The sequence below is a fragment of the Orycteropus afer genome, unplaced genomic scaffold (genome assembly GCF_000298275.1).
Source record: "Orycteropus afer afer isolate SDZICR_OR568_19922 unplaced genomic scaffold, OryAfe1.0 scaffold00026, whole genome shotgun sequence".
Classification (NCBI taxonomy): domain Eukaryota; kingdom Metazoa; phylum Chordata; class Mammalia; order Tubulidentata; family Orycteropodidae; genus Orycteropus; species Orycteropus afer.
The window spans coordinates 6736822-6752282 of NW_006921613.1; the positions used below are offsets into that span (position 1 = coordinate 6736822).

A 15461-nucleotide genomic window follows, 5' to 3' on the forward strand; every position below is an offset into this window, starting at 1 on the left:
TGTGGGGCTGGTGCGGGATCGGGCAGTGTTTTGTTCTGCTGTGCATGGGGTTGCTATGAGTTGGAAATGACTCGACAGCACTTAACAACAACAACAACAACATATGCATGTGAGAGGTGGATAATGAATAAGGAAGACCGAAGAAGAGTTGATGCTTTTGAGTTGTGGTGTTGGTGAAGAATGCTGAAAGTACTGTGGCCTGCTAAAAGAACTAACAAATCTGTCTTGGAGGAAGCGGAGCCGGAATGCTCCTTGGAAGTGAGAATGGCCAGACTTCGTTTCATCTACTTTGGTCATGTTGTCAGAAGGGACCATTCCCTGGAGAAGGATATCATGCTCGGTAAAGTGGTAAAGTGGAGGGTCAACTAAAAAGAGGAAGGCCTTCAGTGAGATGGATTGACATAGTGGCTGCAAGGATGGGCTCAGGTATAGCAAGGGTTGTGGGGCTGACACAGGACTGGGCAGTGTTCTCTTCTGTTGTACATAGGGTTGCGATGAGTCAGTGATGACTCGATGGCACCTAACAACAACCTTGCCTCCAATCTTCCCTATTCTTCTTATTATCTTTTACAATGCTATCAAAGTCATCTTCCTAAAGCAGCTCTGATTATATAAAGTTCTGCTCAGAAACATCTGATTGATCCCCAGGGCATCAGAATGAAATCTAAGCTTCTTAGTAGAGTGTTTAGGAAGCCAAGTTCAGGCAAGCCACAAGCTGCCTCTCAAGATACCTTTATCTCTTGGTAACTACTCTTTCCTTTTCCCACCCTATACATGCTTCAAACATCAAGCTAATCTTTGTTCCTGTAAGAGATCCTATCATTCCACACCTCTAAACTTCACTTCATGCTATTTTTTACTTGAATGCAGCCCTTTTTGTCCATCTCAGTCTGCCAAAATTCTACCCACTGTTTAGATCATCATTTCCTCAATCAAAATTCTTCTTCCTCTTCGGTGGTTCTATGACTTTTGTATATCAGTCATAACACTTTCAGCGTTCTGCCTGGTTTTATTGATAGTTGTGTGTTGGTATCCCTTTCATTTCCTTGCGCAAGTGACTTATACACAATACAGGCTCCAAAATTTTGATGAAAGCCAGGAGCTGAGACCTGATCCCTGTCCCAATGACTCAAAGTTTAGCAGACAGTCTGGAAAATCAGGCGATACTCCGGATCCATTACGTCACCCACGAAAGAGTCTGGAGGAGTCACCCATCTCTAGGGGGCCCTTGCTCTGTAACAATCGTGACAAAAGGTGGAAGAAAAATAATTTGCTGTCAAGGGAGTACAGCTTCTTTAAACAACTGCAAAATGCCTTTACTGTGTATGTAAAATAAAAGACCTTACGCACTGTACTTTAAAAGATCTAAGCATTCTAAGAGGAGGAATTTCCCAGTGAAGAGTGTCCTTCTCCTGAGGTCAACTGCACTGACCTTACAGTGTACTCGGGAATGGATTAAACACACAGAAAAAAGGCTTGTGGTGGGTCCCCGGGGTTGGACTGCAGCGTGACCCCGAACGGCCTCCGGCCGCCTCGGTCCTCTTACCCCATATCCGGGTTCCTTACCTCCCTCCCCGCCCCGATCGCCTTCACCTCCAGCTGCCTTGGCCCCAGAGGTTCCAAGGGACACCCGCACAACTGCGCGCGCAATCGCGGGACTCAAGGTCTGCGCAGAGCGCGCAATTGCCCTGGAAACCACTGCGCGCGCACGCGCAAACGCAGGACGGGAGGAGGCGGAATGAAGGAAAGAGCAAAGAGCTAGGCAGAGGAGGAGGGGTTTATCCTCCTACTTGACCGTCGCTCCCCGGCGAGTGGGCGTGCGCGCGTCGCCCGTCTTCCTCGGGCGGAGCGTCCCTTCCAGCACGCGCCTGGCTTGCGCGCTCCCCGGACTGCCCTCCCCCGCCTCACACGCACCCTAGCCCTCCTCCCGCATTTGTGCGCCGGTGCAGCAGACAGTGGGAGCATCCGGGCATTTCCGCAGTCGAGCGGCGATCCGGGCGCTGGCAGAGATCGAGGAAGCTCCCAGGGCTGGGAGGAGGCGCGGGGGAGGCAGGCGAAAGAGGGGAGAGGCGTTAAGCCAGAGCTGCCGCGGGGTGGGTCCGGAGGGAGGCGGAGAGGGAAGCGGCTCTCGCGGCTGGAGAAGGGCCGGGCACAGGGCTCGTCTCCCCTCTCGCGCCAGCCCGGGTTCCGGAGATGCATCTGCATCAGGTCCTCACCGGGGCTGTCAACCCTGGAGACAATTGCTACTCCGTGGGCAGCGTCGGGGATGTTCCCTTCACGGTGAGCGGCGCCGGGAACCCCAAGGGAGAAACCGGGGTTCAGGCGCGGGGGCTGAGACCCCGCCCCGGGCCCACCTCTCCCCGGGGGGCTGCGAGGGGTTGGTGGGCCCAATTCGCGCCCCATTTGCAGCCTTAAGATTTAGTTTCCTCTCGGGGCTGTGGGACTGTGTCCTGCGGCTGCTGTGAGAAAAAGCCTGTCAGGTGGAAAGGATTAGGAATCACGCTGTCCGCCCCTGCTCTGGAGTGACTGGGCCAGAAGGTTCCTCTCTTAGGAAGGGCCTTGGGTCCCGAAACCCTAGACCGTCTGTTTCGCAGCTTCTGTGGGAGTGGAGGGGATACAACTTGCTTTTCGCTTCGGACCGTGGAGGTGATGCTGTGCCTGCATTTCCTTGCCCGTTGTGCCAGGGCGGCGAGGTCCTACTTGATTCGGTGGTTTTAAACCTGACCTTCTGTGTCTCTTGATGTTCAAAATCTTCATTTCCAACAAGAAAATGAAAACATTCATCATCTGCCCCCGAAAGAATGGAAGGGTTTAGATAGTGGCCTGGAGAGCTATTTTATTTATAATGATATCGTAGTTTGGTAACCTTTCTTGGTAATATTTTAACCTGCTTGCAGGCTTTTTTTTTTTTTTTTTTTTTTAACCGAGGCAGTGACATTTTTATGGCAGTCCATTTCTCGTTTGTGCGAGTAAAGCGTATGTAAATATTTTGAAACCTCTTTAAAATCTACAAGAAAAAGACATGTTTTTCAGTGATGTTGTATAGATTAGTCAGTCCTTTTTGAGAATGGATGTTAGCTAATTCAAGCCAAACCTCAGAACTTCTTTTACTCATAGACTGCTATGGGTTAACGTGAGTTCCTTCTTGCATTAAATTTGTACATGGTCCTCCTTTGAAGGAACTGTGGGCAGCAAGATAACCGTTCAGCTTGATACAATTGGAAATAGCATAATGGTATGCATTTTAGACAAGGGGAAACACTTTGATCTGACGTCTGCTTTCCAACAGCATGTGTTTAAAACTGCAGAATCATTATGTGGCACAGTGTATTCTGGCACAGAATTAATTTGTCTTTAATGTTTCGTGATGCATTAAAAATACCCCCACAGATTGATTTATGGCCATTTTTAATCTTTTACATGTAAATATTTTGACTTTCTTCCAGTTTATAATGAATCTTGTTAAAAAAAAAAAAAGATTTGCCTGATTTATATTGCTACACATATCACTATCAATGGAGTCATCTATGTTTTGTTTACATGTGTTTTTAATGATCTGTACAGAATTGAGCTTGGACTTCAGAGGTGTCTGGAATTGTTAGGGAATAGGGGGAAGAAATTACCCTATTCCCTTGTGTAAGTGGGGAGGAAATTCCATAGGATTAGAAGAGCAGGTTTTCTTCATCAAGAAATAAATTGTTACTGGAACCTTGGATTATGGAATAATTTCCTATCATCATGGTAGTGGTTGACTGCTTCCATGTAGAGCAGTCCCTCACTGCAGGCCTGGTATATAGAGCTAAACAGATTGAGATGCAGTCTAGAAATGCTAGTGCCAGATCTGTCAGTGCTGCGATGCTGTGGTTGTGCCAGAGGCCACCCATGATTAGGTCCTTACGATCATTTTCAAATCTTTATCTACCCCTGTAATTCAACCTATCACCAAATCTAGCTGGTTCTCTGCATTGTCTACCAGATTTTCCCCTTTACGTTTCCTTAGTTACTACTTTATTGCAGAATCTTATTTGTATTATTTAAATATGAAATCTTCCACCTGGTTTTCCTGGCAGTCATCTCTGATTATTTCAGTTCATCCTCCACACTGCTGCTAGGATAATTTTCCGCTAATAGCATTTTCACCATATCACCCTAACTCAAGAATGGGTATAATTATTTCTATTGACTGCCTCATGAAATTTAAACATATCAAATGTTCTTCTGCCATCTTTGATTTTATATTTGATTATATGTATCTTTGGGAGTTCTGGTAGCATAGTGGCTAAGGCACTTGACTGCTAACCAGAGGGCTGGCAGTTCAAACCCACCAGCCACTCCTCGGAAGGAAGGTTGGGCAATCCTACTTCCGTAGTGATACTGCCTCGGAAACCCAAGGAGGGGTCGCTATGAGTCAGGGCTGACTCCACGGCACATAACAACAACAACAACATATGTATCTTCATCTGAGTCCTTCTACTATACACATACTGATCTTACTGTAGCCTACATTTTTACTTTGTAACGAGAATCCTCACTTTTCATCTTTCCAAGTACAACCCAAAATTTCCCTGGTTTGGAATGCCTCCGCATGACACTGATCATTATTTTGGCCCTTTGGTGTTTACAAACTCATTTTGAACTTTTATCTTGTTTTCGTCTTAGATTCAAATGGACAGATTCACAGTTATAATTTTGCCATGAACTAGAAATGACCTTTTGGGATATATGAAAAATGATACTTACTTAAAAAAAGAGCAAGCTGTTTTCAAGCATTCTGAAATCAACTAACAAGTATTTGAATGCCTTTATTTGTATAGTTTCCAAGGTGGTATCTTTAGGGAAGTAGATTGCCAAATCTTCCTTCCGAGGAGTGGCTGGTGGGTTTGAACCTCCAGCCTTCTGGTTAGCAATCAGATGCCTTAGGCACCACACCACCAGAGCTCCCATTTGTATATAAAAGTCCTTCACATAAGTCATCTGATTCCTTACAGAAATCAGATGGGAAACAAAACAAAACGTATGTCCTGGGTCAGATGACTAGAGAGGGAACCAGCCAGGATTGGAATGGAGGTCTTATGACCTGTATGTGGTAGATTTTTCCTTGTATGTTTCCTTCCTAGCAGAGTGCCTGCTGTGTAGGGGGGAGGTGTGTAGAAGGCCTTCTAGACATGACCAGTATAGGAGTCTTACAGATAGCCAGAGGAGCTCTGATAGCATAGTGGCTAAGGCACTTGACTGCTAACCAGAAGGCTGGTGGTTCAAACTCACCAGCTTACTCCTCAGAAGGAAGATTGGGCAATCTACTTCCGTAGTGATACTGCCTTGGAGACCCAAGGAGGAGTCGCTATGAGTCGGGTCTGACTCGATGGCAAACAACAACAACACAGATAGCCAGTGGTTCTTAGCTAATAACCTTAGTACCTTTTCAAAATAGGGTAGTTTGTTTATTTTAGAGTCTATTAACAGAATATTTTAAAAGAATAGACTGTTCGAAAAGGATTTTAAAGTGTTTGTAATGTAATAACTGAAATATCTTGTGGAACATGGGGAGTGGTGTGATTGGCTGGGCTATGAATGACTGTTTGGTGATATCTGGATGACCCAATCTATATTTATGGACTTGGTGCAGTTTGTAGGGACATTGAAGTAATGTATAGTTTTAGTGGTAACATGAGAGAGTTATGATAATTTTTATTTGTGTTTTGACAGTTAACAGCAGTTTTTTAAAACAATTGCAAATTTGTAAATATTGTATATATCACATATGTTTTAAAACTTTTTATTGTGATTTGGATTAAATTTTATAGAGCAGGTTTGTTTTCCGTTCAACAGTTCATGTATGTTTTGTTTCATAACATTGATTACAATCCTACAATGTAATAGCTCTCTTTTCACTTCCTCTCAGTGGTTACCTTTTCCCTGTGTCCTTCTTTCTTGTACATTCCTGTCCTCTGAGCTTTCTCCCTGTGCAAATGCTGCCCTTCTGATCTTCCATGGTTGATTGTTTTAAGGAATGCACCTTCCTGGTGTAATTGTTCAGCTCAAAGGCCTGTTGTTTGGCTGAAAGTAAGCCACAGGAGTGAATTCAATTCCAAACCCCAAGGGTGACAAGGGACCATAGTCCGGGTGGTATCTCAAACAGTCCCTATCAGATGAGTAAGCCTGTACTTTTTTTTTTCTTTTTTTTTTATGTTTTTGAGTTCTGTTCCACATTTTTCTCCCTCTCTATCCAGGAATTCCAATTTTGATCCTTTTCTGAGTGGTTGGCATTGGTTGCTGGATACCATCTAGTTCTTCTGGTCTCAGGATCATGTAGGCTGAGGTTCTTCCCATGGTCCACTGGTCCCTTGGTGTAATTGTTCCATGCACCTTTGATTTTCTTCACTCTTCTTTTCTCCAGATGAGGAAAGATCAATAGTTGCATCTTAGATGGCCACTCGCAAGCTTTTAAGACCCCAGTCACTGAAATAGGATGTAGAACAATGTTTTTTTGTGCAGTATGTTATGCCAGTTGAGCTTGATATCCCCCACAGCCATGGTCCCAATCCCGCAGGCCCAGTGGCTCATTCCTTCGGTGGGCTTGGTTGTGGCTAAGAAGTTATAACTTTTCCCCCTGTTAGCCCTATTGTATATATGGACATTTTTATAGCTCATACAAATATGTATGTAAAAATACCATCTGCCAAACCTATACATGGTCATGGGTGTATTCATGTTTGCCTACCCATACCTGATCATCTTACCGTCTACCTATATATCCACCTGTAGATTAATATTTGTTATTACTGTGTATATATTACGTTTAAAAATAATATTGTTGATCATTATTTTCTTTTTAAAATAAGATCTCATCTCTGGAAATGTTGTTACTCTGCAACAAGCCTGGTTCTGGGCATTCCAAGGAGATGATCTTTCTACCATATGTGCTTTATTGTACTTTATTTTCCTTTTAAGACATTTCCAATTACCCTGTTACAGAGAAGTGGATGTTTTGAGGCTCAATGCACCAGATGCTGCAAAGTTTTTATTATTTATATTGCCTATTTCCTGAAGGGAGCTCTGGTAGCATAGTGCCTAAGGCACTGGACTGCTAACCAGAGGGCTGGTGGTTCAAACCCACCAGTAACTCCTCGAAAGGAAGACGGGGCAATCTACTTCCATAGTGATACTGCCTCAGAAACCCAAAGAGGGCTCGCTATGAGTGGGGTCCGACTCCACGGCACATAACAACAACAACGTTTCCTGAAAGTCTTTGGTTTTTTTTTTTTTTTTACTTTTCTGTAGACATGAAAATAGGATCCGACTCACAGCGACCCCTCTTTGGGTTTCCGAGGCAGTATTACTATGGAAGTAGATTGCCCAACCTTCCTTCTGAGGAGTGGCTGGTGGGTTTGAACCACTACCCTTCTGATTAGTAGTAACTCCATTGTAGGGTCATTATGAGTCAGAATCTACTTGATGACAGAGGGTTTGGTTTGGTTTTGGTAGCATTACCTGGTAGTGCAGTGGTTAAACACTTGGCTGCTAACTGAAAGGTTGGTGGTTCAAACCTAGTAGCTGCTCTGCGGGAGAAAGATATCGAACTCTGCTTCTGTAAAGTTTATATCCTTGGAAATTCTGTGGGGCAGTTCTTCTCTGTCTCTATGAGTTGGAATTAACTTGACAGCAGTGGGTTTGGTTTGGTTTTTTGGTAGTATTACATTTCAATCCAAACTTGGAAAATGATCAGTCTGTTTATACATTTAACAAAAGTTTGTTGAACATAAAGGTGTGCTAGACTCTGTGGGGATTGAAATGAAAAAAAAAAAAAAAAGATGACATAATCCTGATTCTAGGGCGTTTAATATCAGGAAGTATAAACCAAAAAAACCAAAACCAAACTCACTGCTGTCAATTTGGATCTTACTCATAATGACCCCTCCTTGGGTTTCCCAGGTGGTATCTCTACAGAAGTCGATTGCCAGTCTTCCTTCTTAGGAGTGGCTGGTGGTTATAGGAACCTGGTAATCTAATAGGAGAGTTAAGACCTGTACTTAACCATAGCAAGCCAGCTGTGTGAAACTGTAAGTGAAACACTGACAAATTCCCATGGAAATTTAGATAGCACAAGAGATCGTTTGGGCTAGGAGAATCAGGGAGTTGGGCAGAAAAATGTTTCTGTGTTGGCTGGATATCAATAGGTGTAATAGCTCATACACCTATTGATAATCTTTGCCAAGAGAAAAGACAGAAGTCAAGAATTTAGAGTGAGCTAACTACTTCCATAGTGATACTGCCTCGGAAACCCAAGGAGGGGTAACTATGAGTCGGGCCCGACTTGAAGGCAAACAACAACAACTAGTTTCCAAGAGAAATTGGTTTGTTGGTTCATATAGTGTAGCTGCTTGTTCTATTACATTTATATATTCAGAGTTTGTTGATTTGTGCTTGTTCTCAGCTTGTATGTGAGTATGAGGTTATATAATATGTGTGTGAGGAGCTCTAGTGGCATAGTGCCTAAGGCATTTGCCTGCTATCCAGAAGGCTGGCAGTTCAAACCCACCAGCCACTCCTTGGAAGGCAGACTGGGCAATCTACTACTGTAGAGATACCACCTTGGAAACCCAAGGAGGGGTCACTATGAGTCAGGGTTGATTAGACAGCAGTGAGTTTGTTGTTTTTTGGTTTAGTCAGTAGGTAGATTGTTAATTAGCCTTCTTGCCTATGGAGAGAAGACTCCTAGCAGCTATCCAGAAACTGTTAAACAGAGTTTCCAATAATGCGTGCCCATCAATGGGAGGTCAGGATCATCTGCTTGTATGACCTTGGCTAAATCATTTAAACTTTTTAAGATTTTTTATGTGTAGAAAGAGATTCTTAAATTAGGTACTCTTGTAGTACTTAGGTCTAGAATAAGAATTGTATGGTCATCTCTATGTTTTCCAAGGACAAAAGTGAAAATGGCCCAGAAACATAAAGTGGTTGTGGTGAAGTTACAAGTTTGAAGTCTTTGTGTTATATCATCCTTCCATTTGGAAGACTGTTGGACAGCTTTCAGTCAGGGAGCCTAACATTCACTCTGAGTCAGAGAACAAGCCATTCAGAGCTTTTATGAAGTATTGAGTCTAGGCGTGAATCCTCTTGGGACTCAGGAGGAGGAAGCTCTTGTTTATGATTGTGTCCTCTGCACCTGGCAGTTAGTAGCTGCCTGGCAGCATCATAGGTTCTCCTTGCACAGTTTCCCCATTTTTCTTTTTTCCGTCCTCATTCATTTTCTCTTCAGAGGCAAATGTGTAAGTGTTGTAGCTTACCCCTTTTCCCCTCCCTCCCCCCAAAACATTTACTCATTTACTTTTGTTTTTAGGATTTAGGGTATTTAAAAGATGACTTGAGAAATTATAATCAAGTAATGTTAACTTGGATATTGGGAAATTTTTAGAACATATTAGAGTCTCAGTATTTAAGCATCAATAACAGCACAGGATGTTGGCTAACAACTGGAATGGTGTAGTGGAAAAATAAGTCATTCCTGACCAATTTCCTTCCATGACAGAAAGCAAGGCCATATTTAAAATTCAAATTTCTAACTTGTGGGTCATTTTTAAAAACAAGTTTGGAAGCCAAATATTTTAATATTTTAGGGTTTTCAGTCTTACTGAGTTTGTAGAATCCTTTTGCATTGTTTTTTTGCTCTTCAACCCTAATTCATGATATAATAGGATAAAGACCTGCTGTTGAGGGAGCAGGTGCAACTTACACAGATGTCATGACTGTATTTTCTTTCTCCTAGAGATAGCTCACGTGCCTGTGGTATTTGATGTACATATGTACGACCATATAAATAAAAGTATAATGCCTACACTTTTTATTTTCAAACATTTTCATTTCATGATTGCTAAATCTCCTTTAAGGAGTTCTGGTGGGGCTGTAGGTAAAGCATTAGGCTGCTAACAAAAGGTTTGTGGTTCAAACCCACCAGCTGCTTGTAGGAGAAAATTGAGGCAGTCTGCTTCTGTAAAGATTTACAGTCTTAGAAACCTTTTGGGGCAATTCTGCTCTGTCCTGTAGGGTCGCTATGAATTGGAATTGACTTGATGGCAGTGGGTTTCATTTTTTTCATTTGGGGGCTCCTTTAATGTTTCCCTGGTGCCTGTCCCTGTCCAAATTCTAAATACCTAACAGATATAATGGTTATCTCCTATCCCTCTGGTAAGTTTAGATAACCTCTAAACATTGTACGAGGGAGCTCTGGTGTCACAGTGGTCAAAGTGTTGGGCTGCTAACCAAAAGATTGGCCCTGGAACCCACTAGCCGCTCCACAGGAGAAAGATGCAGCAGTCTGCTTCCATAAAGATTTATAGCTTTGGGAGCCCTATGGGGCAGTTCTGCTCTGTCCAGTAGGGTTGCTATGAGTTGGAGTCGACTGGCCAACAGTGGGTTAAACACTGTACATGGTAACTTGGTGGGATGATTTGAGAGCCATAAAATTCCTCTTAGGTTATAAGAAGCTCTTGTGGCACAGTAGTTAAGTGCTTGACTGTTGTCTGGTAGATAGATTGATGGTTGGAACTTATCAGCTGCTCCTGATGGGGCAGTTCTACTCTGTCCTGTAGGATCATTGTGAGTTGGAATCAACTTGATGGCAATGGATTTAGATAGGTTATCCTTGGAAATTTGTTCCTCTCAGTATATTCTCTTCCCTTCTTTTAAAAACAGAACTCTTTGGAGAGTTTTAACATTTAAGTTAATTCATACTAAATCATTAGTGATGTTTTCCTCCTTTGATTTTAGAGGTAATCAGTTTGCCATCAGGCATTGTTGTTGTTGTTAATGTGCTGGTCAAGTCAGACCCGACTCCTAGCGACCCCTCCTTGGGTTTCTGAGGCAGTATCACTATAGAAGTAGATTGCCCAACCTTCTTTGTAAGGAGTGGCCGGTGGGTTTGAACCGCTAGCCTTTTGGTTAGCAGTCAAGTGCCTTAGGCACTACACTACCAGAGCTCCTGCCATTAGGCACAGAGGGACACAAAAAATACAATCTAGGTGTGAAGTTTTGCCATTCTGGTTTAATCCAAGGGTGTATATTAATGTGGAGCTCTGGAGGTGCAGTGCCTAAGGCATTTATTTGACTGCTAACCAGAAGGCTGGAGGCTCACTCCTTGGAAGGAAGATTGGGCAGTCTACTTCTGTAGTGATACTGCCTGGGAAACCCAAGGAGAGGTCGCAATTGACTTGACTGCAGTGAGTTTGTTTTTTTTGGTTTTAATTAATGTATCAAGAGCAGTTGACAGAGTGTGTGCTCTTTTGGCAGTTCTCAGATACTTTTCTTCATTGATGCTTTTGAAAGACTTTAAGGTATGACAGATTGGAGATTAACCTGAAAAATACTGGCAGTATAGCAACATTGTATTTTAAGAGTTTAAGAGTTACATGTTTTAACAATCAATTAAACTGGGTCTGAGATTGAAGACTGAGGAGTTAGACAAAGACATGTACTCAAGTACATGTGGCTGCCCTATTGGGTAGTAAACTGAATTAGCCAAGGAGTGCCCTTGGATAGAAGCAAGATTCTCTTTAAAAAGTAATTTTAAGAATGTTCTAATATATAGACAAATGGGAATTCAAACATGACTTATGATAATTTTATGCTGGAAAAATAATATATAATCAAAAGCCCAATCTGGCTATTAAAAACTGAAAGCAAACAAAAACAGTAAAGAACTTAGATAATTTTTGTTTTAAAAATTATTAATATAATATCTTCATTGTAATAATATTATAATTCAAACACTGTTGAAATACAGGAAGTTAACAAGAAAGTAAAAATGAAAGTTTCTATCCCCCAGTAGAATTTTAATTATAAGTATAAGTTTCTGTTTATCTTTTATTCAAATAATATTTGAGTGCCTAGGATGTGCCAGCATTGAACATACAATCCAAGGTAAAGTAGTTGTGAAATACACACTATTGTAAAAGATGACTTGGTATGTGGTGTCATTAGCTATAAACTAATTCAGTAGGGGGTCGTTTATCAAAGTAATGACTTTGGTTATAGAATAATTGAACTATATTCCTTCTTCCTGGGCAATATTTAATAATACCTGCTGTATGTGGTTGGTATGTAGAAAACAAAGCAATTTTTTTTTGAAGTGGTAGGATTAATTTCTACCTTGTATGTTAAATGGGAAGGAGCCCTGCAGTGTAAACAGTTAAGTGCTCATCTGCTAACTGAAAGATTGGTGGCTTGAACCCACCCAGTGACTCTGTGGGACAAAAGACCCAGCAATCTGCTCCCATGAAGATTATAGCCCAGATAAACTTATGTTGTTGTTATTTGCCGTTGAGTCGGCCTGACTCATAGTGACCCCTCCTTGGGTTTCCGAGGCAGTATCACTACAGAAGTAGGATTGCCCAACCTTCCTTCCGAGGAGTGGCTGGTGGGTTTGAACCGCCAGCCTTCTGGTTAGCAGTCAAGTACCTTAGGCACTATACTACCAGAGCTCCCAGATAACCTCATAGGGCAGTTCTATTCTGTCACGTGGGATTGGCTGTGAGTCAGGATTGACTCCACGGCAAACAGCAACAACATGTTATATTGGTCCATGAAATCAAATATGTTTGACAACTTAGATCTACTCTAGTACCTTCATTTTATAGATTAGGAAACTAACAATACCCTTGAAATTAAATGGTTTACTCAAGGCCACACAGCTAGATCTGTGGCTGAATTAAAGGAACCCAAGTCTTTCGGCCCTTTTTATCCCCTCTCTTAAATTCAAAAAGTATTATATGTTCTTATAAATAATTAGAAAAATGCAGGAGAAAGAAGAAAGATAAAATCATTATAATGATACAACCTAGGGATAGCCTCTTACATTTTGCTTAATTGGACGGAGGCCTTAGCAAGGAAGGTTAGATTATTGATTTCAGAGCCTTTACCTGTATTTCTTTTTCTTGAGTGAGTATTGGGTAGTTATTTTTCTAATAATTTATTTTTTTGTGTAGTTATTTATCTAAAAATTGCTTAGTATAAAGTTGTTCACGTTAACCACTTACTGTCTTTTTAAGGTCTGTAACATCTGTAATATTGCTTCTTTTCTCATTCCTGCCATTAATTACTTGTGCCTTCTCTCTTTTTCTTCCACAGAAGTTTATCAACTTTATTAATCATTTTAAACAACCTGCTTGTATCTTTAGTAGTTCTCTCTGTTGTATATTTTGGTAAAGTAGAGGGTCAGAGAAAATGAGGAAAACCCTCAATGAGAGGGCTTTGACCCAATAGACTGAACAATGGGTTTAAAGATCATGGAGATTATATAGAAGTGGACAGTATACATAAGGTTGCCATGAGTCAGAGCTGATGCAATGGGAACTAAGAACAACATAATATATTTTCTATTTCCTTAACTCTTATTTGTAATTATTAGTTCTTTCTACATTATATGAATTCATTTTGCTGTTTTTTTAAATTCCCTTCAAACTCCTTGAGACAAATGCTTAGCTTGTTTTAATCTTTCTAAAAATGCGTTACGAATATACATTTTTGTCTAAGACTTACTTCTTCTGCTTCCTATGGTAACCCATAAGAAGTTTTTCACAGATTACTAATCCATGAGTAATTTGTAAGTATTTCTAAATTTCCAAATGTGGGACTTTTGTAGTTGTAATTCTTATTACTAATTTCTGGCATAGCTGTATTTTGTCTAAATAACATATAAGATATACCTCCAATCTTTTTAAGTTTGTTATTGGTTATTTTTAAAAAGCTATGTGATGTGTGCTTGAAGAGAATAGATGCTTTGCAATTGTTAGATACTGTACAGTTGTCTATATATGTCCTTTAGGTCAGTTTTCTTAATGATGTTTAAATCTTCTGAAACTTTACTGCTTTCTGTCTGCTTATTCATTTTCTCTTGGAGATACATATGTTAAAATCTGAGTGTGTATTTATCACTATTTCTTTATAGTTTTGTTTTATTTATTTGTGCTTACATATTCAAAAATGTATTTACTGTATCTTCATGATAAAGGTAATAATCTTAAAAAAATAAATCTAGAATTTTTTTTTCTGCAGTTTGTCTGGTATTAATAAAGCATATCAGTTTTCTTTTGGTTAGTCTTTTCACAGTTTATCTTTTTTCATCCTTTTACTTTCAGCTTTTCAATATAGTTATGTTTCAAATCTGTCTCTTCTAAGTAGATTTTTAAAGTTCAGTCTGACAATTTTTATATTATTAAAACATTTAATCCATTTATATCTATTCCATATTTTTTTGCAAATAATGTGTCATGCAAATAAGGTACATGCACACATAACAAGCATGTAGTGCGTAGGAAACTAATGTGCGAGGGGTTTGTGTGATTTGCAGAAAAAGTACAGTGTGTTATTTGCTTAAAAATACTGTACTGTGATTGCTGGCGTGTTTGTGTTTGAATCCACAATCTTACTATGTGCTTCTAATTTGCCTCCTTTGTTCATTGTCCCCTTTTCCTTCTTTTGAAATGAGTATTCTTTTTCATTTCATTTTCCCCTGTAGTCATCCTAAAGTTACACTCTCTTTTCTATTCTGTTGGTTACTCTAGAAATTACCATTTAACACACCAAAGGCTGACGAGACTTTACATTCCTTCCAGATAATAAAAGAACCTTAAAACACATTTACCTTCTTCCTGTTATTAATAATCTGATAATCTGTGATAAACTTATTCATTTTTATAAATCTTACAAGATGTTAGTTTTATTGTATACTGTTAATGCTCACTTAGATTTACCTACATCTTTACTATTTTCTCTTCATTCCATCCTGCATCTCTCACATTCCATTTGGAATCCGCTTGGTGAACTTGCTTTAGAATTTCCTGAGCTCTGGTGGTGTAGTGCCTAAGGCACTTGACTGCTAACCAGAAGGCTGGTGGTTCAAACCCACCAGCCATTCCTCGGGAGGAAGATTGGGCAGTCTATTTCTTAGTGATACTGCCTCAGAAACCTAAGGAGGGGTCGCTTTGAGTCGGATCTGACTCGACAGCAGTGAGGTTTTCTTTTTTTTGTGGGGATCACCTGGTGTTGTAATGTCATCTTCTGTTTGTGTGAAGATGTCTGAAATATTTCATTCTTGACAGACATTTTCGCTAGGTAGAGGATGGCAGTATTTTCCTTTCAGCACCGTAAAGATACCAGCCAACTGCCTTCTGGCTGCAGTTATATAGACATCAGCTGCCAATTTCACTGTTGCTTCTTTGAGTTATCTTTTTTCTCCAGCTACTTTTAATGTTTTTTCCTCTATATTTAGTTTTTTGAAGTTTTACTGTGTTGTGTTTGTTGTTGTTAAGTGCCGTCGAGTCGTTTCCGACTCATAGCGACCCCATGCATAGCAGAACGAAACACTGCACGATCCCGCGCCAGCCCCACAATCCCTGCTATACTTGAGCCCATCATCGCAGCCACCGTATCAATCCATCTCCTTGAAGGCCTCCCCCTCTTTCGTC

At 40.8% G+C, this 15461-nt stretch overlaps 1 protein-coding gene across 1 annotated transcript in view; it reads left to right on the top strand.

The window, feature by feature from the left end:
• The first annotated feature begins 2193 nt into the window (after positions 1-2193).
• DMXL2 (Dmx like 2) overlaps positions 2194-15461 on the top strand; it is a 177999-nt gene continuing 164731 nt past the window's right edge. Inside the window, exon 1 of the mRNA XM_007935172.2 lies at positions 2194-2280. Within this exon, the coding sequence (XP_007933363.1) occupies positions 2194-2280 (87 nt within the window). The remainder of the gene's footprint in view (positions 2281-15461) is intronic.